The sequence below is a fragment of the Oncorhynchus mykiss genome, chromosome 12, assembly GCF_013265735.2.
Source record: "Oncorhynchus mykiss isolate Arlee chromosome 12, USDA_OmykA_1.1, whole genome shotgun sequence".
Taxonomy (NCBI): domain Eukaryota; kingdom Metazoa; phylum Chordata; class Actinopteri; order Salmoniformes; family Salmonidae; genus Oncorhynchus; species Oncorhynchus mykiss.
In genome coordinates this window covers 89,911,892-89,935,538 of record NC_048576.1, presented here as the reverse complement: position 1 = coordinate 89,935,538, position 23,647 = coordinate 89,911,892, and the positions used below count along the sequence as shown (strand labels likewise).

Below are 23,647 nucleotides of genomic sequence, written 5' to 3'. Positions count from 1 at the left end.
ACCACACCTCATCAATCCTCCTCTCCTCTCGTGTATTCTACTCTTTCTACCACACCTCATCAACCCTCCTCTCGTGTATTCTACTCTTTCTAGTCTCTCTACCACTCCTCATCCTCCTCCTCTTCTCTCTCGTGTATTCTACTCTTTCTAGTCTCTCTACCACAAGCTCATCAATCCTCCTCTCTTCTCTCTTATCGCTCTACTCTATTGTGTGTGGTTTCCTCTCACCTCTAAAAATACCTTCCCACATCTCCCCAGCAGTAAAAGCCCTGTGTAGCAGCTTAAAATATTATTGGTGATTGTGTTGTTATTGATATCACTGGGGACCATTCACTGGTTGAATCAACATTATTTCCACGTCATTTCAACCCCAAAAATATGTGTGATTGAATCAATGTGGTGAAAACAAGTTAGATTTGAAAATAAATCTAAATCCAATGACATTTTGAAATGTTTTTCTGATTTGACATTGAATTCACGTTAGTTGACAACTCAACCAAATGTAAATCAAAACTAGACGTTGAACTGACGTCTGTGCCCAGTGGGACTGTTATCCCCCAGGAGAACCAGGCTGAGGACTCCATTTGGAAGGGTACTGTCAACACTTGGGCCATTATCTTACATCCGGTAGCGTCTCTCCTGCACTCGTCCCTCAACCAAAGCAAGCGGAATCCTCGAGCGATCTGACGTAAGACAATGAATGCACTGTGGCTGCATTCCAAACTGTTGCCTTTCCTCTGGCCTCGGCCATTGATGACTAAACATTGCACACCTGAAAGGAGGAACCTGTAGAGGTAACCAACATCTGGTAATGGTTCTACCTCCTAGACTCTAAGTGGAGCTTCCTCCATATGACTATAACCCATTTAGTCTTTGAGAGGTTGTCATTTTACTGGTGTGCCAATGAGATGACCACAAGCTTAAAGTTGGTCATGCTTGGTGAAGTTTGGTAAACCAGGACATTAGACATTTGTTCATGTTGGTTAAAAATCTAGCCTTTGTATTGTGTTATGTTACAGTGTTTAGAGGGCCAGTGAGTGGAGCGGTCACTCAGACAGAGGGTGACCCAGCTGAGCGACCTGGATCATGGGATGAAGGGGTGGGTGGTTAGGCCAGAGGTCTATGTGTGTTGGACGGTTGTAGGGCCAGGGACCAAGACACTTACTGGCAGTCTATGTGTGTTGGACGGTTGTAGGGCCAGGGACCAAGACACTTACTGGCAGTCTGTGTGTGTTGGGCGGTTGTAGGGCCAGGGACCAAGACACTTACTGGCAGTCTGTGTGTGTTGGACGGTAGTAGGGCCAGGGACCAAGACACTTACTGGCAGTCTGTGTGTGTTGGGCGGTTGTAGGGCCAGGGACCAAGACACTTACTGGCAGTCTGTGTGTGTTGGACGGTAGTAGGACCAGGGACCAAGACACTTACTGGCAGTCTGTGTGTGTTGGACGGTTGTAGGGCCAGGGACCAATACACTTACTGGCAGTCTGTGTGTGTTGGACGGTTGTAGGGCCAGGGACCAAGACACTTACTGGCAGTCTGTGTGTGTTGGACGGTTGTAGGGCCAGGGACCAAGACACTTACTGGCAGTCTGTGTGTGTTGGACGGTTGTAGGGCCAGGGACCAAGACACTTACTGGCAGTCTGTGTGTGTTGGACAGTAGTAGGGCCAGGGACCAATACACTTACTGGCAGTCTGTGTGTGTTGGACGGTTGTAGGGCCAGGGACCAAGACACTTACTGGCAGTCTGTGTGTGTTGGACGGTAGTAGAAAACAGGCACCTTCTGTTCATATTTGGCTTTAGCAGCATTGTTGCCGTTGGACGCCATGAACTACAATCACAGAGAGAAAGAGATGTTTCATGAGCTGGGTTTCATTCACACACACACTCATGCATACATGCACATATACACTGTGCTGGCATGCACACAAGATCAATACCAAACCTTGACACCTCCCCCCTTATCTCTAACCTCCCACCCCTTTTTCTCTCATTCTGCCTTCCTTTAGTTAATTTAGTCTCCATCTCCCTTCTTTCCCTTCCTCCATCAATTACCTGCCAGAATTAGAGCTGAGACGCTGCCCACACAACACTGACCCCCATACACACACACACACCACACCACACAAACACACCACACAAACACAAACACAGAACCAATGGCAAACTCAACTCTCTACCTCTGCAGCACTCCATGGGTCCAGCAGGACAGACTCACCTCTACCTCTGCATCACTCCATGGGTCCAACAGGACAGACTCACCTCTACCTCTGCATCACTCCATGGGTCCAGCAGGACAGACTCACCTCTACCTCTGCATCACTCCATGGGTCCAACAGGACAGACTCACCTCTACCTCTGCATCACTCCATGGGTCCAGCAGGACAGACTCACCTCTACCTCTGCATCACTCCATGGGTCCAACAGGACAGGCTCACCTCTACCTCTGCATCACTCCATGGGTCCAACAGGACAGACTCACCTCTACCTCTGCATCACTCCATGGGTCCAACAGGACAGACTCACCTCTACCTCTGCACCACTCCATGGGTCCAACAGGACAGACTCACCTCTACCTCTGCATCACTCCATGGGTCCAGCAGGACAGACTTGACTTTGCTGATCTGGGAGATGTTTCTATGGAGACCCGAGCAGCTCTGACACACAAACACACCCAGGGTGTAGGACGCCCACTCCGGGTCTGAAAAACACACACACACACACACACACACACACAGAGAGAAGACATGCATACACACACACAGGAAACACCCTTAGCAACAATGACAGTACCACACCGACAGCAACAATGACAGTACTACACATGAGGAAGTTCATTTCAAGGCTGCCTCAGACTAACAGAGACAGAACAGGCCACTACTACCATGACATGGTTACCACAGACCTCTAGACTGATATCTTTAAGGTCCAAAGCAGCCGTTTTTATTTCAATATCATAGCATTTCTGGGGAACTATTAAGTACCTTACTGTAATTGTTTTCAATTAAAATCGGCAAAAGGAACCAAAATAGCTTCTTAACAAATAGCAATTTCACAAGCAAGAGTTTTGCTAGGACTGTCTGGGAGTGGTCTGAGTGGAGAGGGGAAAACTAACTGTTATTGGCAGAGGTTTGAAACTCTCTTTCTTATTGGTCTAACTAATTGTGATGTCACCAGGCAGGCCAAAACTTCATCCCACCAAAACCTCCTAAAATTTCAGCTGGTCTTTTCAAACAGCTCTCACACTAAAAGGGCATTATCATCATTTTAATTGAAGTATTATCTACACTATCTTCATAGTAAATAAATAAGTACAACACTGCTACAAGAAGACACATTTATTGGTTGAGAAGATAATATGTTGAAAGCTTGAGATTTGTTGAATAAATTGTTACTGTCATACAGTGACAAAGATAGTTTGTATGAAAAAGAGGGAGGACAGACAGACAGACAGACAGACAGACAGACAGACCTAGATTTCAGAACAGTCTCTGTGCAAACAAATTGAGCTAATAGGGTAAAGGAACCCCAGCTCATTTCCAGAGTGGTGACGCATGGCTTCATAGTATCCGCTGGTCATGAATCACACCATTAGCACTCCCGTCAGAGTGTCTGGCTAAACGTCTGCTATTACGAGACTGTCCTCCTGTGGGGGCTGGTGTGGGGAGGGAAGGTGGTTCTCCTATCTGTCTGATAATTGTGGGGGAATGGGGGGAACAGGAGGGGGGTGGAGTCTATCAGAAACCACGGAGTCTCACCTTGAGTCATCGTTATGGGATAGCGTTTCCCACAGACACTATATGTGGCTCAACGCTGCTCCTGACATAGACACCAGAAACAAACAGTTTGGGAGGTCTCCCTGAATCTATCTACTGATCTCTTATGCCTGCTATTGACAGAGGAGTATGAAGGGAACACATATCTATCCTTTCTGGGATGAATAACATATTGATATACCAAGGCAATTGTACAACAATAGAAGTGTTTCTCGCTAGGACCAGATGTGAATCTATTGCTTCATACAGAGTATTTAGTGACCTCAATCAACAAAACCTGCAACCTGCACCTTTACCACCATCAGTATTTCACTGCCTCGTCTACAGACAGACAGACAGACAGACAGACAGACAGACAGACAGACAGACAGACAGACAGACAGACAGACAGACAGACAGACAGACAGAGGGAATCTATAGAGCCCTATGACCCCCTGGAAGGCATACTGCTCTGCTGTAACAAGATATGGTATAACTTCCTATAAGTATTTTTCCTAAAAAGACTCTGATGTGGCTCAGTATGTTTGCATGAAATGTAGCTTTAATACAAGGGAGCCAAGAAAGAGTGATGTGAAGCACATTCTAGTGTCATTCTAGGCCTTTAGGGCCTATATTCTGTTTTACAGCCTGTCCCCAACATCAGCACATGTCGCAGTAAGTTCAACCTAAACTGGAAAAGGCAGAGCCTGTGGTCAAAACATGACGAAAGCAACAGAAGACTAGAAGAATGTGGTATATGTAATTTCCTGCATGAGCTCTCTAGCTATGCCTAAGTACAGTACATTGTTTGTAGACTGTATGTCTGATCAGCATTGTTGTGTGAGATGCTTTTATTCTGTTTTGGTTTCAGTGGCTGCTGTATATGACTGGGCCATAGAACTAGTGCAAGTCGTTTTCTATGGAGGATGCAGTCATTGTATGTAACTAATGTAACTCAGCCAAACAGCACACCAGGGTATAACCATTAGAGACATTGATATCCTTAAGTAGCCTGCCACTGCTCTGTTGCACTTAGATATACATCTACTAATTAAAGGGATAGTGGGGGATATACAGTACATCTCCCAATTAAAGGGATAGTGCAAGATGATCATAACCCTGCAAAAAAGATGAGTCACACAGTGAGTAGATTTATGTCTATGGTAAATTCCACAGAGAGAGGGAGGGTGGCGGATGGTAAAAATATTGAGAGATAGCAGAGGAACAACTGACAAGAGACAGATGGGGAAAAGAAAATGGAGAAGGCATTAAGTTAAAGTGAGAGAAAGAGAGACACAGAGAGAGAAAGAGAGAGAGCGAGACAGAGAGAGAGAGATACAGAGAGAGATACAGAGAGATACAGAGAAAGAGAGAGAGCAAGAGAGAGACAGTGAGAGATAGACAGAGAGAGAGAGAAAGAGAGAGAGAGCAAGAGAGAGACAGAGAAAGAGAGAGATAGCGAGAGAGAGCGAGAGAGAGACAGAGAGAGAGAGAGACCTTCATGGTTGTGAGGTCTGGGGTCTGCTCACCAACCAAAAATTCACAAAATGGGACAAACACCAAATTGAGACTCTGCATGCAGAATCCTGAAAAAATATCCTCAGTGTACAACGTAGAACACCAAATAATGCATGCAGAGGCGATACCGGCTACTGATCAAAATCCAGAAAAGAGACGTTAAATTCTATAACCACCTAAAAGGAAGTGATTCCCAAACCTTCCATAACAAAGCCATCACCTACAGAGAGATTAACCTGGAGAAGAGTCCCCTAAGCAAGCTGGTCCTGGGACTCTGTTCACAAACACAAACAGACCCCACAGAGCCCCAGGATAGCAACACTATTAGACCCAACCAAATCACGAGAAAACAAAAATATAATTACTTGACACACAACTAGAATGCTATTTGGCTCTAAACAGACAGTACACAGTGGCAGAATACCTGACCACTGTGACTGACACAAAATTAAGGAAATCTTTGACTATGTACAGACTCAGTGAGGATAGCCTTGCTATTGAGAAAGGCCACTGAAGGCAGACCTGGCTCTCAAGAGAAGACAGGCTATATACACACTGCCCATAAAGTGAGGTAGAAACTGCCAAATGCATGACCTTATTAGAGACACATATTCCCTCAGATTACACAGACCCACAAAGAATTTGAAAACAAGTCCAATTTTGATAAACTCCCATATCTATTGGGTGAAATACCACGGTGTGCCATCCCAGCAGAAAGATTTGTGACCTGTTGCCACAAGAAAAGGGCAACCAGTGAAGAACAAACACCATTGTGTCACGACTTTAACCAAAGTCGGCTCCTCTCCTTGTTCGGGCGGCGTTCGGCGGTCGACGTCACCGGCCTTCTAGCCATCGCCCCTCCATTTTTCATTGTTCCATTTGTTTTGTCTTGTTCCCCGCACACCTGGTTTACATTCCCTAATCACATTGTATATATATATTCCTCTGTTGTTTTTGTTACATGTTCAGTGTGCCGCGCCAGGCTGGTTGTTTCTCCCCTGGGTATTCTTGTGTAACCCATAGGAGGTTGGATTATTGCGTTTGTTTTGTGACGCTATTTTGCGCATTTCTCTTTTGCTTTTTGGCTGGATGTTTGATGCTGTTGTGTCCGTTTGTTGTGTTTCTGCCCAAATAAAGTCTGATCACAACTCTCTGCTCTCCTGCACCTGACTTCAACACCAGTAGCGCATACGCTGACACATTGTAAATACAACCTATATTTATGTTTATTTATTTTACCTTTTGTACTTTAACCCTTTGCACATCATTACAACACTGTATATAGACATAATATGACATTTGAAATGTCTTTATTCTTTTGGAACTTTTGGAAGTGTCATGTTTACTGTTATTTTTTTATTGTTTATTTCACTTTTGTTTATTATCTATTTCACTGCTTTGGCAATGGAAACATGTTTCCCGTGCCAATAGAGCCCTTACATTGAAATTGAATTGAGAGAGAGACAGAGAGAGTGAGTGAGAGAAAGAGAGAGATACAGAGAGAAAGAGAGACAGAGAAAGAGAGACAGACAGACACACAGAGAGAGAGAGAGGCCATAAAGAGAGGCATTGTCTGTTAGACCTTCCAACCTTCACATCTTCCTGTTATTAAATTATTTTTTGACTTCTCACGCTTGATTACTGTTGTTACTGATTGTCCTGTTTGTGGCAATCTTGAAATATTATGTTTAATTATGTTTTTATTGATATTGTTAATTAATCATTTCCAAAGTACTATTTGGCAATATGTACATTGATATGTCATGCCAATAAAGCAATAGAACATTGAGAGAGAAAGAGAGAGAAAGCAGTGTGATGACAGAATCTACTTGGCATGGTTCCAAATGATATTGCACATTTACAGTTTACAATTATGAGTGTACAGTATGACATGGTTTATCTCAACTAACCATCTCTTCTCTCAATTACAGAAAGTAATGGCACAAACCCATACAATACACTCAGTACACCAGCCATGCTGTGAGATCAGACAGACAGACAGACAGACAGACAGACAGACAGACAGACAGACAGACAGACAGACAGACAGACAGACAGAATGAAGTGAGTTTAAAAAAGAAACTGACACTGCAGGCAATGTTTTCAGTATCAGTTTGCTCATACTAACAGCTTTAACGAAATACACATAGGCCGTTTAGAGAGACATTTACTTAGCCAACAATGGGTGACTGACACTTTCGCATGTGTCCCAGAATTTCCAAATGAGAAGCTATCTGTTGTATCTTTTGTTTAAAATCTAGTAAAAATAACACTGACATCATCCCTGATCCCAACCACTCAAAACGATGGAAGAATGAAATTAATAAAGGAGAGATACAACCCAAGAGGCCTTCACAGTCCCTATACTGACCAGATACTGCTACTAGCAGAGAAACATCGGAATCAATTCTACCTTGTAGATACTGTATTTCTTTCAAAAGCCAAGCAGGACAAGACATAACTGTGAACTCTGTGACCTCGGCACCAGAGATGAGCTCATAGGTGAGTCACCATGGGAACGTGTGGGTGTGCTCAGCACTCAGCCTTGGGTTATGCTCATTAGGGCATGTAACAAAAAAAATGCTTTACATTATGCAACGGAGCAAAATAAATTGAGCTTCTTATTGGACAATTCCAGGCAATCTGTCCCTGTTTCAGTCTGTTTTTCTTCCATTTGGTGCCTAATGAACACAACCCTGGAGTATCTATGTCTCCATGCAGAGCAGACTGGCTCCACAGGCTAAACTGGCCCTCTGATCCGCATCATTGATAGCACAGCACTCCTGATGAAATATTAGTGTCTCTTGGCATTGGCCTTATGAAATAGCAGGTGGCATTTGCAGGATTTAAAAGATTACAGTGTTCTACTACCTGATGAGGCCCATGAAAAAGATAAAACAGCACTTTACAGTTAAGTATGACATACTGTGTCTCGTCCTCTCATATCACTGACATCTTGTAAGAACGGGAAGCTATATTCCAAATTTGCTTATCAAATCAAATTGTATTGATCACATACACATGGTGAGCAGATGTTATTGCTAGTGTAGCGAAATGCTTGTGGGACTAGAAGCGAGGCAGCCATCTCAAACAAAACACATTGCAGGTCCTCTTACATTCTCCCAAGAAACACTTGATACGGAAGAAGGAGGCAGCCAGACTTCCTGAGGAATCTAAATGATCCATAAGGAGAGTTAAATGATTTAATGATGGAAAATAGTAGATTTTATGTTGACTGGATCCTCTTAAGTCTTTTCAAAATCCAGGCAGTTGCTATTCATTGGACATATGAATTACTATGCTGAAAATAAATATCACTATTTGACTTCGAGCCTTGACTTGTATAGCATTTGCATAGATCAAGGTTAATGGCAGGGCACGTCCACTTGAATGAGTCATAGCATTAAGAAATCATAAATAATCTGTAACGTACTTCCTGGTCAGTGGACACAATAAGCTTATGGAGACTGTATTACAACCCCAGATTATGATTAGATGCAGGTCTCACTCTGTTGAGGTAGATAAAGCTATAGACTGGCATTGGTCAGATGGACAGTGTGCCAGGGAGAGAGAGAGAGAGAGCCTGGGGAACACACTCAGGGAATTAAGCCTAAATCCCAAAATATGATGTTATTCTGTCAGTCAGCCTGTCTGTCTGTCTGCCTGTCACTCGCTCAAGTTTCCAGTCTCTTGCTCTCTCGATCTCAATCTCTCTCTCTCTGATACAAACATTTAAATCTTCACCAGATTTCACTGTATTGTTATGCAATGACACCAGTTTGACTTCACTGGAGTGTAAACAGACACTGATAACTCTGATAACTGAAAACAACTGAGCACTACAGTAGCCTACTGTACTTGCATGACAGCATCTCAGATTTACATACAGAATAATACGAAATCCTCTGAGACCAGGCTGTGCAGTGAACATGATCGCTAGAGTCTCCAATCACCCAAATCAAAACACATGTACACCATCAAGACAGATTATTCCTATATTGACCTACCCGCAACTTGATGGTATATGGTCTGTGATTAACTATCCATTGTCTAATGCGAGAGTGTAGCACTGCTTGCGTGATGAAACGCAACGACCTTGTTCATAGCCTACCTGTCTGGAGGATCGCGCGCTCCACCTGACCTGACATACTTGAGACATTGATGCGACCATAGTAGCCTAGACTGTACCTGCAGCTCCGCAATCCACACAGCTCCCGTTCCCCGGTCTCTCCAACAGCTTTATCATAAGCTGTTTATTCTTTTCTTGATCCGTAGCCATGTTGGGAATGTATTTTCCAATTTAATTAATTGATCGACTCCAAAACCTCGAAAGTGAAGGCTGACTGACGGCTGTTCTAGCGGAGTTAAATAATATCCACTGTAGTTGTCACTCACTGGACACCGGGGGCAGTGATGTGATGAAAACACGATCACATCTGAGACAAGAGAAACAGTGTCCACGTCGCAATAATTATTATGAAAACATATATCCAACGAAATGTACAGCTGAATATTCCGTGTGAATTCCACCCTACTCTTACTCCCAGTTCCTGCTCTCTATACACCAGTGTTCTCTATCTCTATCTATCTCTCTTTCTCGCTTGCTCGCTCTCTCTCAAAAGTGAGACCTCAAGCGGACATTCAGTTCTTGAAAACATTTTCCAATACAAATAATTGCCCTTCCGTTTTGCTTCATCTTAATCGATAACTTTATTGATTCTCTGTAGCTCAGGCTGGTTGAAATGTCATGTTAGCAAATACGGGCATTTACCTGTTCTGGAATGTTTAGTGAAAAGTATAATGGAATTTGTGCAACCAACTGACTCAAATGTATATTCGGTGGAAAAAGACGAATCAGTAGGTGCCCATTCACATCACTTGGAGCGTGGAGTGGAGCATCAGTCACACTGCACGTGTACTACATTATTTATGGTTCCGCTCCCTCCACCTTTCCTTCAGATGAAGAATATTGAACACTAGGGGGCGGTAGAGCTGCATCTTGCGTTTTATTCCCGCTCTCTTGACAACTCACCGGCTCCAGCAATTTCAGTGACATCTCCATTTCAAGAGAATATAGACCTAAATTGACCTAAGCTTTTCCGAGAGGAACATTTTTCTGGAACATGCTTATTCCTGACATTGTGTGGAAAAATGCATGGTTAAGGCCTTTCAAATATTGTATAACAAACTAAGTTAAGGAAGTGCACTTTAAAAATTTACATGAGATATAGCCATGTAATTCTATGATATCCAAATTTGTGGATACTGATCATATCTGTGTTTTCTTGTATTTTTTGTATGTCTGAGTATTTTCTTGTTAATACCTGTGTTTTGTTTTGCTAGACATGGCGAGGCAGGTGGTTAGAGCGTTGGACTAGTAACCGGAAGGTTGCAAGTTCAAACCCCCGAGCTGACAAGGTACAAATCTGTTGTTCTGCCCCTGAACAGGCAGTTAACCCACTGTTCCTAGGCTGTCATTGAAAATAAGAATTTGTCCTTAACTGACTTGCCTAGTTAAATTAATAAAAAAACATGTTTAATATAAGTTGATTTTTCTATTAAAAATGTAAATATACAAATGTAGACCAACCATGGATCCACAGAACACTAAAATGGCGAAGATGACTCTTTCTGGTCATGCTCAAGAGTTTTACTGCGCATCATTTTATTCATTTAACCTTTATTTAACCAGGAAACTACTGGAGAAACCTTGTTTGCAAATGGGGCAATAGCTCACCAGGAAATAGTCAAAATTGCATTGAATATTAAAAAATATATATATATTTTTTGACGTTTGAATGTAGAGTGTTGCATTCAGAAGAATTAATACAAGTAGGCAGCAGGCCTATAATAATATGTTTTACCATTCGGCAAACAGTGTTACAAAACCACCTATGGATCCTAGGCAAAGCTAAATGGTCTGTAACCTGATATAATACTGTGTGCATTTACATGAGAAGTCAGAGTATGCAGGTCGTGTTGTATGTATGTACCTCAATGAAACAGCAACCGTACCTAGGTCCAGGTCCAACTCCGTCTCCTTGGTCGGCCAGCCCAAGCAGATTATTGTGTTCAGTTCTCATCGATGGGGCTGTGGTGGAGAAGGTTGAGAGCTTTAAGTTCCTTGGTGTCCAAATCACCAATAAACTAGAATGGTCTAAACACACCAAGACAGTCGTGAAGAGGGCATGACAAAGCCTATTCCCCCTCAGGAAACTGAAAAGATTTGGCATGGGTCCTCAGACCCTCAAAAGGTTCTACAGCTGCAACATTGAAGCATGACTGGTTCCATCACTGACTGGTTCCATCACTGCCTGGTACGGCAACTACTCGGCCTCCAACCGTAAGGCACTACAGAGGGTAGTGGGTACGGCCCAGTACATCACTGGGGCTAAGCTTCCTTTTTTTAATTTTTTTTTATTTCACCTTTATTTAACCAGGTAGGCTAGTTGAGAACAAGTTCTCATTTGCAACTGCGACCTGGCCAAGATAAGGCATAGCAGTGTGAACAGACAACACAGAGTTACACATGGAGTAAACAATTAACAAGTCAATAACACAGTAGAAAAAAGGGGAGTCTATATACATTGTGTGCAAAGGCATGAGAAGGTAGGCGAATAATTACAATTATGCAGATTAACACTGGAGTGATAAATTATCAGATGGTTATGTACAGGTAGAGATATTGGTGTGCAAAAGAGCAGAAAAATAAATAAATAAAAAAACAGTATGGGGATGAGGTAGGTGAGAAATGGGTGGGCTATTTACCAATAGACTATGTACAGCTGCAGCGATCGGTTAGCTGCTCAGATAGCAGATGTTTGAAGTTGGTGAGGGAGATAAAAGTCTCCAACTTCAGCGATTTTTGCAATTCGTTCCAGTCACAGGCAGCAGAGAACTGGAACGAAAGGCGGCCAAATGAGGTGTTGGCTTTAGGGATGATCAGTGAGATACACCTGCTGGAGCGCGTGCTACGGATGGGTGTTGCCATCGTAACCAGTGAACTGAGATAAGGCGGAGCTTTACCTAGCATGGACTTGTAGATGACCTGGAGCCAGTGGGTCTGGCGACGAATATGTAGCGAGGGCCAGCCGACTAGAGCATACAAGTCGCAGTGATGGGTGGTATAAGGTGCTTTAGTGACAAAACGGATGGCACTGTGATAAACTGCATCCAGTTTGCTGAGTAGAGTGTTGGAAGCAATTTTGTAGATGACATCGCCGAAGTCGAGGATCGGTAGGATAGTCAGTTTTACTAGGGTAAGTTTGGCGGCGTGAGTGAAGGAGGCTTTGTTGCGGAATAGAAAGCCGACTCTTGATTTGATTTTCGATTGGAGATGTTTGATATGGGTCTGGAAGGAGAGTTTAGAGTCTAGCCAGACACCTAGGTACTTATAGATGTCCACATATTCAAGGTCGGAACCATCCAGGGTGGTGATGCTGGTCAGGCGTGCGGGTGCAGGCAACGAACGGTTGAAAAGCATGCATTTGGTTTTACTAGCGTTTAAGAGCAGTTGGAGGCCACGGAAGGAGTGCTGTATGGCATTGAAGCTCGTTTGGAGGTTAGATAGCACAGTGTCCAAGGACGGGCCGGAAGTATATAGAATGGTGTCGTCTGCGTAGAGGTGGATCAGGGAATCGCCCGCAGCATGAGAAACATCATTGATATATACAGAGAAAAGAGTCGGCCCGAGAATTGAACCCTGTGGCACCCCCATAGAGACTGCCAGAGGACCGGACAGCATGCCCTCCGATTTGACACACTGAACTCTGTCTGCAAAGTAATTGGTGAACCATTTCCTGCCATCCTGGACCTCTACACCAGGCGGTGTCAGAGGAGGGCCCTAAAAATTGTCAAAGACCCCAGCCACCCCAGTCATAGACTGTTCTCTCTGCTATCGCAGGCGGTACCAGAGCGCCAAGTCTAGGTCCAAAAGGCTTCTCAACAGCTTTTATCCCCAAGCCATAAGACTCCTGAACAGGTAATCAAATGGCTACCCGGACTATTTGCATTGTGTCCCGCCACCCCCCCAACCCCTCTTTTACACTGCTGCTACTCTCTCTTTCTCATCTATGCATAGTCACTTTAACTATACATTCATGTACATATTACCTCAATTAGCCCGACTAACCGGTGCCCCCACACATTGGCTACCTGGACTATCTGCATTGTGTCCGCCACCCACCACCCACCACCCTCCACCCACCAACCCCTCTTTTATGCTGATGCTGCTCTCTGTTTATCATCTATGCATAGTCACTTTAACAATACCTATATGTACATATTACCTCAATTAGCCCGACTAACCGGCGCCCCCGCACGTTGAGTCTGTACCGGTACCACCAGTATATAGCCTCACTACTGTTATTTTCACTGTCATTTTACTGTTTTTTTATTTCTTTACTTGTCTATTGTTAACCTAATACCAATTTTTTTATAAAAATAATTACTGTTGGTTAGGGCTTGTAAGTAAACATTTCACATTTCACTGTAAGGTCTACACCTATTGTATACTCTGCCAGAAGGCTGAAACTTGGCCGCAAGTGGATCTTCCAGCAAGACAATAACCCCAAGCACACATCAAAATCCACAAAGGAAATAGTTAACTGACCATAAAATCTACATTTTGCAATAGACATCTCAGTCTCCGGACTTGAACCTCATTGAAAACCTGTGGTCTGAATTGAAGAGTGCAGTCCATAAGTACAGACAAATTATATCAAGGATCTGTTAACGATTCTGAATGGAGGAATGGTCTAAGATCCCTCCCGATGTGTTCTTCAATCTCATAAAACATTCTAGAAAAAGGCTCAACGTTGTTATCCTAGCATGGGGAGGGTGCTGGAGTATTGAAAACAGGGGATCCAATCATTGCTATCCTTTTGAGATTTCTTTTATTACTTGTTTAACAAAATCTCTTTCTCTGAGCAAATTTGTTAATATAAAATGTTTTTGTTTTTTAAAATGTTGAGCATACAATATAGCTCAGTATTTGTATTTGTTTTTATACAGTATTTTTTGCTCATCTTTATCAAAGGATCCAATAATTTTGGGCACCACACAAAAAATGTACTACAAAAGGCCCCAAACCAAAACATTCAATCCAAAACCAAAGGCCCACAATGCACCTGAAACTCCAGCAGCCTCACAGCTCTGAGAACTGGCACACTGACTGATCACCTGCACCTGTGCATAATCAAGGATTCCTGGCAGAGCACAGCACCTGACCAGTTGGTGCTGCCACCTAGCGATTGATTGTGGAAGTGGTAGTGTAGTGTCATGCAACTTATAACTAAACTACCTAACCTATTCCATCACAGCATGTGTGTCTAGCTAGCCAATAAACTTAGGGTGGCATATAGACTTACAGAATCCACTGAAATTATGATTACATTTTTATTAGTTTGTAAACTAATAATATTGCTATTTTCGACAGAAGGAAGGGTCGACACTATCTGGCCAAGTTGCAAAGTCAAAGCGACTAACCACGTGTGTGAATAAAAATATGAATTACAAGCAGTTTATGAAAACAATTTCAGGGGCAACATTAACCAGCAGCCATCGAGTAAACCTTGTACCAGGGACATTAGGGATGTAATTATTATGCCGATTCTGTTGCAAAACGTTTAGTCTGTTGCAAAACGTTTCGTCTGTTGCAAAACATTTTGCAACAGAAACCGTTTACTGCAAAAGGAAAACACAAACTATTTTATTGGACAAATCCAGGTAGGCTCCTCCCCGCTTCGTTACATTTGCTCTGTTTTCTTTTGTTCAGTTCTTATTTAAGAATAAACCCAGTTTCATCAGCTCTGTACTGCTCTGTGTTTTAATTTTACACCAGCAGATGGCAGTATCTTCCCCACTTGGTATCTCTCCAAAATTAATATAAGCCCTGTACCAGTAGGTGAGATGAGACTGGCAGTCTAATTCTGGAAGCTTTTTGGACCTAGACTTGGCGGACTGAGCACGCACCCCTGAGAGGCCCCAGTGTTGAGTATCAGAGTGGTGGATGTGTTGTTACCTACCCTTATCATCTGGGGGCGGCCAGTCAGGAAGTCTAGGATCCAGTTGCAGGGGGAGGTGTTTAGTCCCTGGTCCTTAGCTTAGTGATGAGCTTTGAGGGCACTATGGTGTTGAATGCTGAGCTGTAGTCAATGAATAGCATTCTCACATAGGTGTTCCTTTTGTCCAGGTGGGAAAGGGCAGTGTGGAGTGCAATAGATATTGCATCATCTGTGGATCTGCTGGGGCGGTATGCAAATTGGAGGGTGTCCAGAGTTTCTGGGATAATGGTGTTGATGACCAGCCATGACCAGCCTTTCAAAGCACTGTAGTCATTTAGGCAGGTTACCTTAGTGTTCTTGGGCACGGGGACTATGGTGGTCTGCTTGAAACATGTTGGTATGACAGACTCAATCAGGGAAAGGTTGAAAATGTCAGTGAAGACACTTGCCAGTTGGTCAGCGCATGCTTGGAGTACACGTTCTGGTAATCCATCTGGCCCAGCGGCCTTGTGAATGTTGACCTGTTTAAAGGTCTTACTCACGTAAGCTACAGAGAGCTTGATCACACAGTCGTCCGGAACTGCTGATGCTCTTATGCATGTTTCAGTGTTTCTTGCCTCTATGCGAACATTTAGCTCATCTGGGCAGCTTGCGACTGTGCTTCCCTTTGTAGTCTGTAATAGTTTGCAAGCCCTGCCACATCCGAAGAGCGTTGGAGCCGGTGTAGTACGATTCAATCTCAGTCCAGTATTGACGCTTTGCCTGTTTGATGGTTCGTCGGAGGGCATAGCAGGATTTCTTATAAGCTTCCGGATTGAGAGTCCTGCTCCTTGAAAGCAGCAGCTCTACACTTTAGCTCAGTGTGGATGTTACCTGTTAACCATGGCTTCTGGTTGGGGTATGTATGTAACAGTACAACTTTAGACCGTCCCCTCGCCCATACCTGGGCTTGACCCTCTGCACACATCAACAACTGACACCCACGAAGCATCGTTACCCATCGCTCCACAAAAGCCGCGGCCCTTGCAGAGCAAGGGGAACTACTACTTCAAGGTCTCAGAGCAAGTGATGTCACCGATTGAATCGCTATTTAGCGCGCACCACTAACTAAGCTAGTCGTTTCACATCCATTACATGTACGTACAGTCACTATGGGGACGACGTCATCGATGCAGTTATTGATGAAGCCAATGACTGATGTGGTGTACTCCTCAATGCCATCGGAAGAATCCCGGAACATATTCCAGTCTGTGCAATTAAACAGTCCTGTAGCTGACCACTTTTTTATTGACCGAGTCACTGGTGGTTCCTGCTTTAATTTTTGCTTGTAAGCAGGAATCAGGAGGATATAATTATGGTCAGATTTGCCAAATGGAGGGTGAGGGAGAGCTTTGTAGATGTCTCTGTGTGCGTAGTAAAGGGGGTCTATAGTTTTTTCCCTCTGGTTGCACATTTAACATACTGGTAACCCTCTATGGTATGGTGTTTCCCTCAGGCACCAAACCACCTCTTTGGACCTCACACCGCCCCTATAATTTTTTTAAATAAAATTATATTTTTGGGAACAGAAAAATGTATTGAGATCAGATGCTTCATCGATGAGAATATTAGCAGAATGTGGGCCCAGTTTCACCTACTTCCCTCCTCTCCCATGCACGACTCGACTTCCTCTCACTACCATAGTTGTAAGGGCATGTTTCAGTTTTATAGCCCTGTGACGTGTCTGGGTTACTGTAATAACCCAGACAACAATAACCCAGATACTACTTGTCAGTGAGCACTGCACTAAGGTATGAAGGCGTAACATGCCCAAAATAGCTACTAGCTTTCCGGATCCACGTCAAAATGTCATTTTGCCTATTGATTTAATATCCAACAGAAAAACACAACTGCAGCTGAGTAAGTTAACATGTTAAAATCTGTATGGATGTTACTTCTTCCTTCTCTTCTTTTCTGTGCCCCGCCCTAAAACATTTTAACTCCCAGTCATTAATTTGTTTGGTTTCAGCACCCACGGCAATCATGAGCAGCTCCGTAAGTAGAAATCAATAATACAAATTACAATATGAATCATCTTAATATTACTATTAATACCATGTTAATATTACATTAAGTTGTTAAAGATTCATTTTTCTATTTACAGAGGCAGGTACCACCTAATAAAAGGTTAGTGTCAATTGTGATCACTTATGATAGTGCAAGATAAATATAGACTAATATATACATCTATACATATATGCTTTGATTTTTGCATTTGTGAGATAATTGTAGATATTATTAAAATAGTTAGTTCAGCAAATGTGTTTCCTTATCTTGAAAGCAGTCTATGGACAAGGGCAGACTGCAATCTACACTTTTATTTCATTAACTAGCCACTTACAACTAATGCTAATAAGTATTTTAGGACCAAAAAATAAAAGCTCTCCCTTTACCCCTTTCCGTATGTTTTAAATGTCATGTCCAGATCATCTCTTAAATTGATTGTCACTCAATGACTTGGTTTTACATTATTTTGCAATAATTATGGCATGATTTAATGGGATACTAGGCATTTTGGCAATGAGGCCCTTTATCTACTTCCCCAGAGTCAGATGAACTTGGAGATATAGTGTTTATGTCTCTGTGTCCATCTAGTATGAAGGAAGTTAGAGGTTGTTTCGCCAACTGGAAGTCGATACCCATGAGAGGTTGACTTGAAAGTAGTGCCAACTGTCATTTGTTAGCAGTGGCTCGTTAATTGAAACCAAATTGTGGATTACAGTTAGTTCTTATTCACATATTGCATTCAAGCTAAGAAAACAAACTATCTAAAAATGTAATTACGCTGAACAATCCCTTTAAGGTGTTCAGAAGTAGTTAACATTCAGATTTATTTCCAGATTAAAAAGCACTTTTTTAGGTTACTGTGCTGTAGAATTTAGTATTTCATTTGTGTTAAGCTGTTTTTCAAATTATTGTAATAAAGTTAAATTGTTAATTACCTAGTGTCGTAGTTGATCAGAGTTGTTCAATTGCTTAACTAGTGAAATTGCACAACTATAACAAACGATGCCAATTTGTGTGCTGAAGAGAACAAAGAAGACAGTGTAAAATAAAGAAACACAACTTACCTTCTCATTATGAGGGGAAATGGGATAACAGCTCAAACGGAGTAGGGCTGCTTGAATTGGGTTTGAACAGCATTTAAAATACAATCATTACTTACTGTACGTAATCTTTATTAAACTTTACAATACCACTTTTAAGGGAACCAACAACTACATATCTGAAACGGAGGATAATAAATGGAGAAAGCTTAAAGTCATCAGGAACAGCATTTAAAATACAATCATTACTTACTGTACGTAATCTTTATTAAACTTTACAATACCACTTTTAAGGGAACCAACAACTACATATCTGAAACGGAGGATAATAAATGGAGAAAGCTTAAAGTCATCAGGAACAGCATTTAAAATACAATCATTACTTACTGTACGTAATCTTTATTAAACTTTACAATACCACTTTTAAGGGAACCAACAACTACATATCTGAAACGGAGGATAATAAATGGAGAAAGCTTAAAGTCATCAGGAACAGCATTTATTGGACAGGTTATAAAGTTATGGAATAGTCCCCCGTGGGTGGGAGTTGACGGAATAGAAGATTACGTGGAAAAGGTACACATCGCCTAAATAAATACACTAATCAAACGCCTAAAATACATTCTCACACATTTAGCATATTTTTGGTTTACTATACATTTCATCAGGTTACAAATAAATTGTTTCCAGAACAAACCATTATTAATTCATCTTGTTATGTTATACATTGTTCATTAATTATGTTATTAATTATTAATGTCTGTTAAAAGTTGCTTCACAGCATCTTTTTCTTAGGTCACATTCATGAGGACCGTCTTCTTCCAACTGACTTCTTGTCTCAAGCGGTGATGGACGAATTAAAAACAAGATTTCAAATGACATTCCACAATTACATGTCTCCACCCCGTCAGACTCCATTTTCTATTCTTCTGACTTTGGTAAGTGTGTAAATGGAATGTACAGTTGAAGTCGGAAGTTTACATACACTTAGGTTGGAGTCATTAAAACTCGTTTTTCAACCACTCCATAAATTTGTTGTTAACAAACTATAGTTTTGGCAAGTCGGTTAGGACATCTACTGTGTGCATGACACAAGTAATTGTTCCAAACATTGTTTACAGACAGATTATTTAACTTATAATTCACTGTATCACAATTCCAGTGGGTCAGAAGTTTACATACACTAAGTTGACTGTGCCTTTAAACAGCTTGGAAAATTCCAGAAAATTATGTCATGGCTTCAGAAGTGTACCTGTGGATGTATTTCAAGGCCTACCTTCAAACTCAGTGCCTCTTTGCTTGACGTCATGGGAAAATCAAAAGAAATCAGCCAAGACCTCCGAAAAAAAATTTGAGACCTCCACAAGTCTGGTTCATCCTTGGGAGCAATTTCCAAATGCCTGAAGGTACCACGTTCATTTGTACAAACAATAGTACGCAAGTATAAACACCATGGGACCACGCAGCCATCATACTGCTCAGGAAGGAGATGCGTTCTGACTCCTAGAGATGAAAATTATTTGGTGCGAAAAGTGGAAATCAATCCCAGAACAGCAGCAAAGGACCTTGTGAAGATGCTGGAGGAAACAGGTAGAAAAGTATCTATATCCACAGTAAAACAAGTCCAATATTGACATAACCTGAAAGGCCGCTCAGCAAGGAAGAAGCCACTGGTCCAAAACCGGCATAAAAAAGCCTGACTACGGTTTGCAACTGCACATGGGGACAAAGATCGTACTTTTTGGAGAAATGTCCTCTGGTCTGATGAAATAAAAATAGAACTGTTTGGCCATAATGACCATTGTTATGTTTGGAGGAAAAAGGGGGAGGCTTGCAAGAAGAACACCATCCCAACCATGAAGCACAGGGGTGGCAGCATCATGTTGTGTGGGTGCTTTGCTGCAGGAGGGACTGGGACTGGCATCATGAGGAGAGAAAGTTATGTGGATATATTGAAGCAACATCTCAAGACATCGGTCAGGAAGTTAAAGCTTGGTCGCAAATGGGTCTTCCAAATGGACAATGACCACAATCTTGCTTGTGGTCAAATGGCTTAAAGACAACAAAGTCAAGGTATTGGAGGAGCCATCACAAAGCCCTGACCTTAATCTCATAGAAAATTTGTGGGCAGAACTGAAAAAAGGTGTGCGAGCAAGGAGGCCTACAAACCTGACTCAGTTACATCAGCTGTCAGGAGGAATGGGCCATAATTCACCCAACTTATTGTGGGAAAGCTTGTGAAGGCTACCCGAAACGTTTGACCCAAGTTAAACAATTTAAAGGCAATGCTACCAAATACTAATTGAGTGTATGTGTATTCCCCACTGGGAATGTGATGAAAGAAATAAAGCTGAAATAAATCATCCTCTTTACTATTACTATGACATTTCACATTCTTAAAATAAAGTGGTGATCCTAACTGACCTAAGACAGGGAATTTTTACCAGGATTAAATGTCAGGAATTGTGAACTGAGTTTAAATGTATTTGGCTACGGTGTATGTAAACTTCCGACTTCAACTGTATTTAACCTGAAGCTTTTGTCCTTGACCAATTTCCACACAAAAAAAATTAGCAATAAACAATGACAATAAAACACATGATATAAAACATGTAATGTCCATGTATCTTATCATTTGTAGAATATTGCATGTTTCATTTCGTTTGTTTTCAGGCTGTCAGGTTTTGTGGTCATGAGGACGAAGATATAATACAAGAACATCTTCTACGTTTCCTGGAAGCATTGAAATTGCCCCCCAAAATAAAAGGCGAGAGTAACTACACTAACTACTACACTCTGGAGGCTACTGTCATAGCTGTGTGCTACAACGAAACCCCTGGAGCCCTCAGACCAGAGAAGTACTATGGAGCATCCCTGTCCTGCAGAGGGGAGAGAGCAAGGAGAATTATGATCAATCAGTCATGTCTAAACGTGTGGCATGACTATGTGTCTTATGCAGTGTTGTCATTCAGACATGATGAACAGGGAAACGGTATCATCTTCCCTGGCACCGTAAAATGCAGAGCATTCTACAGGAATCACCAGGCCAATCGTTATGAAGACCGAAGGCCGTGCAATAACTGTGGGGATCTTTTCTCTCTCGCAAACCCTGAGACGGACAGAAATGACTTTCCCTACGGAAACTGTGCCGAAACGGAGTGCCTGAGTAAACTTCTTTTCAAAGATGAGGATGTCAGGAGCAATATGATTTTGGGAATCTCCTACACAAGGGAAAACCTGAGAGGTCTTAAAGAAAAGGCAGCAAAAGCTTTGGAACAGAGTCTTATGGCATAGGTCTACTTAGCACCTCTGAACAGTGTGCATTTGGCCGTCATTTTCAAACCAACTGCAAACTGTGACTGTGTAAACTTCTATTATGTGATCAGGATGTCTGCAGCAATATGAGTTTTGTACACTACACAAGAGAAAATGTCTTAGAAAAATGACAGAAAATGCTTTTGAACATTTAGGTTTTGTTTCACACAGGTTTTATACGTGGTGTTTTTGCTGTGTTTGACTTGGAAGTTTCCTCTGAAACTACAAGAACAATGGTGTTCTTTAATCACTCAACTGTGATTAAGGCAACTGTGCCAGAGTCATAATGCACAAGTAAATGGTTTCTGTCACTGAGAGTTGTGAATTACAGCTCGGACAAACAATAAAATTATTACCACTAATAAGTAACAGACATAAAAAGCAGCCACCTTGGGAATACAGTTGTTTTACTTTTTGGTTTGGTCTTTGTGTTTGGTTGTTTACATTTTATTTATTTATTTTGGGGGGATGTTTAATTGTAATAAGCTATAAACTTTGACCCTTGTCAAATAGTCTGCCATGTGCTTTGTGTCACAGTGGAAAATGAATGAAATGAAAATGAACACATTTCTGATGTGACAGGAAACGGCAGAAAGGCGGTGACACTGAACTTGTTTGAATGTATTCAGTGAAACCCCAGCTAAAAGAGTGGACTAAAACAACAGACAGCACCATGAATATCTAACATTGTGTTTCTTTATGACACAAACTTATCTTGTAAATATTTTGAATCCATCAATAAATGAGAATTGTTAAAAGTTGGTTGGATGTTTTAGTTTACTTACAGTTTTCTGCTTTAACTTGGACCAGATCTCTCTGGCAAAATACATTTGATCTCAAAGTGAAATAAAACAGGTTTTGGGGCGAACTCAAACTCCCACCACCAGTAACACCTACTTGGGTGATGCATTACAGCCATGCTGTAACAGAGAGGACTCACTACTCACTCATGTATTTATTGTAAGTTTAAGTGGTCAAGTGAAGAATGGAGGGCGAAGATAAAATGTCAGTGTGAGTTGATCCCTAACAGCAACAAAAAATAATTGTAGAGTACTCCTACTGTTTCCACAACAAAACAGGAAATGTGGAATGTTTTGATCTGAAGTCAGTTAACCTTAAACCGGTTTTGATAGGCCAACCTAACACAATCAAGAACACCTCTTCTGTCACTGGTCCAGTTTGTACGTTTCCAGATTTTGAACAGGATAAATGCATGTTAATATTTCAAATGTTGTTCAAAGCAAAGATAAACGTAACACAATAACAAAATCCCAGGATGTCTATGTATCAGTGATGACACCATGCACATCAAGGAATAATATTATACCCTTAACCTTTTGTAAGAGAGAGAATGCTGTTTAGTCAGTAATACATTAGTAATAGTTACAACATAATGCATCAGTCGGGAGTAACTCAGGGCATCAGCGGAGCACCAGGGTGTTTTGTCGTCAGACTACCTTTCCCAGAGAAGTACACACGTGCATGACTCAACCTGTTGAGAGGAAAATTACCAAGATGTGTCAGACAGAAACTCAAGGGCAGTTTTGTATCACACATTTTCAGCATATTGGACAATGACTGTATTCATGTTTACCTAATAGTTATTGAGCACTGTGGAACAAATAAATAGACAATATTAACATCAAGTAGAGATGTTTTTGGTTATAAGAGGACATTTCAGATATATTATATTGACGCAAACAAGAGAGAAGATTGAACCAGTTAGACTCGTCTTAAATGTGATGTTATTGTGTCCATTAGGCCACCAGTTAATGTATTTGAAACATAGTTAGTCTAATCAGATAAATGTTTTGTGTTATATCTAGATTGTCTGAGATGCCTCAACCATAGAGGGGAAGGTTTAGGCTAAGGCTTTGTAGTCGGCACTCTACAGCCCAGCGATAACAACTGGCAACACCCTCATGTTCTCTCCAGTCTGCTGGAGAAACCAAACCTCAGAGCAACAAGCCT

The 23,647-nt window shown here is 41.8% G+C and overlaps 1 protein-coding gene and 2 long non-coding RNA genes across 6 annotated transcripts in view; 2 read left to right on the top strand and 1 right to left on the bottom strand.

Moving 5' to 3' along the window:
- Positions 1 to 9,874, bottom strand: part of LOC110486977 (arf-GAP with dual PH domain-containing protein 1) — a 29,967-nt gene extending 20,093 nt beyond the window's left edge. The window contains exons 1-3 of one of the 4 annotated variants that reach the window (XM_036939133.1): positions 9,460 to 9,874; positions 2,569 to 2,699; positions 1,738 to 1,829 (exon numbers count right to left, since the gene is read on the bottom strand). In XM_036939133.1, the coding sequence (XP_036795028.1) occupies positions 1,738 to 1,829; positions 2,569 to 2,699; positions 9,460 to 9,550 (314 nt within the window). In that variant the 5' untranslated portion in view covers positions 9,551 to 9,874. The other 3 variants (XM_036939134.1, XM_036939135.1, XM_036939136.1) reach the window with 3 other exon arrangements.
- A 7,121-nt stretch (positions 9,875 to 16,995) lies between these two features.
- Positions 16,996 to 18,584, top strand: LOC118937775. The gene is made up of 3 exons (XR_005035195.1): positions 16,996 to 17,174; positions 17,284 to 17,309; positions 17,419 to 18,584. It is a non-coding gene; the product is annotated as an uncharacterized LOC118937775 (long non-coding RNA).
- Positions 18,585 to 18,709: 125 nt separating this feature from the next.
- On the top strand, positions 18,710 to 22,437 carry LOC110486978. The gene is made up of 3 exons (XR_005035194.1): positions 18,710 to 18,937; positions 19,132 to 19,299; positions 21,035 to 22,437. It is a non-coding gene; the product is annotated as an uncharacterized LOC110486978 (long non-coding RNA).
- Positions 22,438 to 23,647: the final 1,210 nt, after the last annotated feature.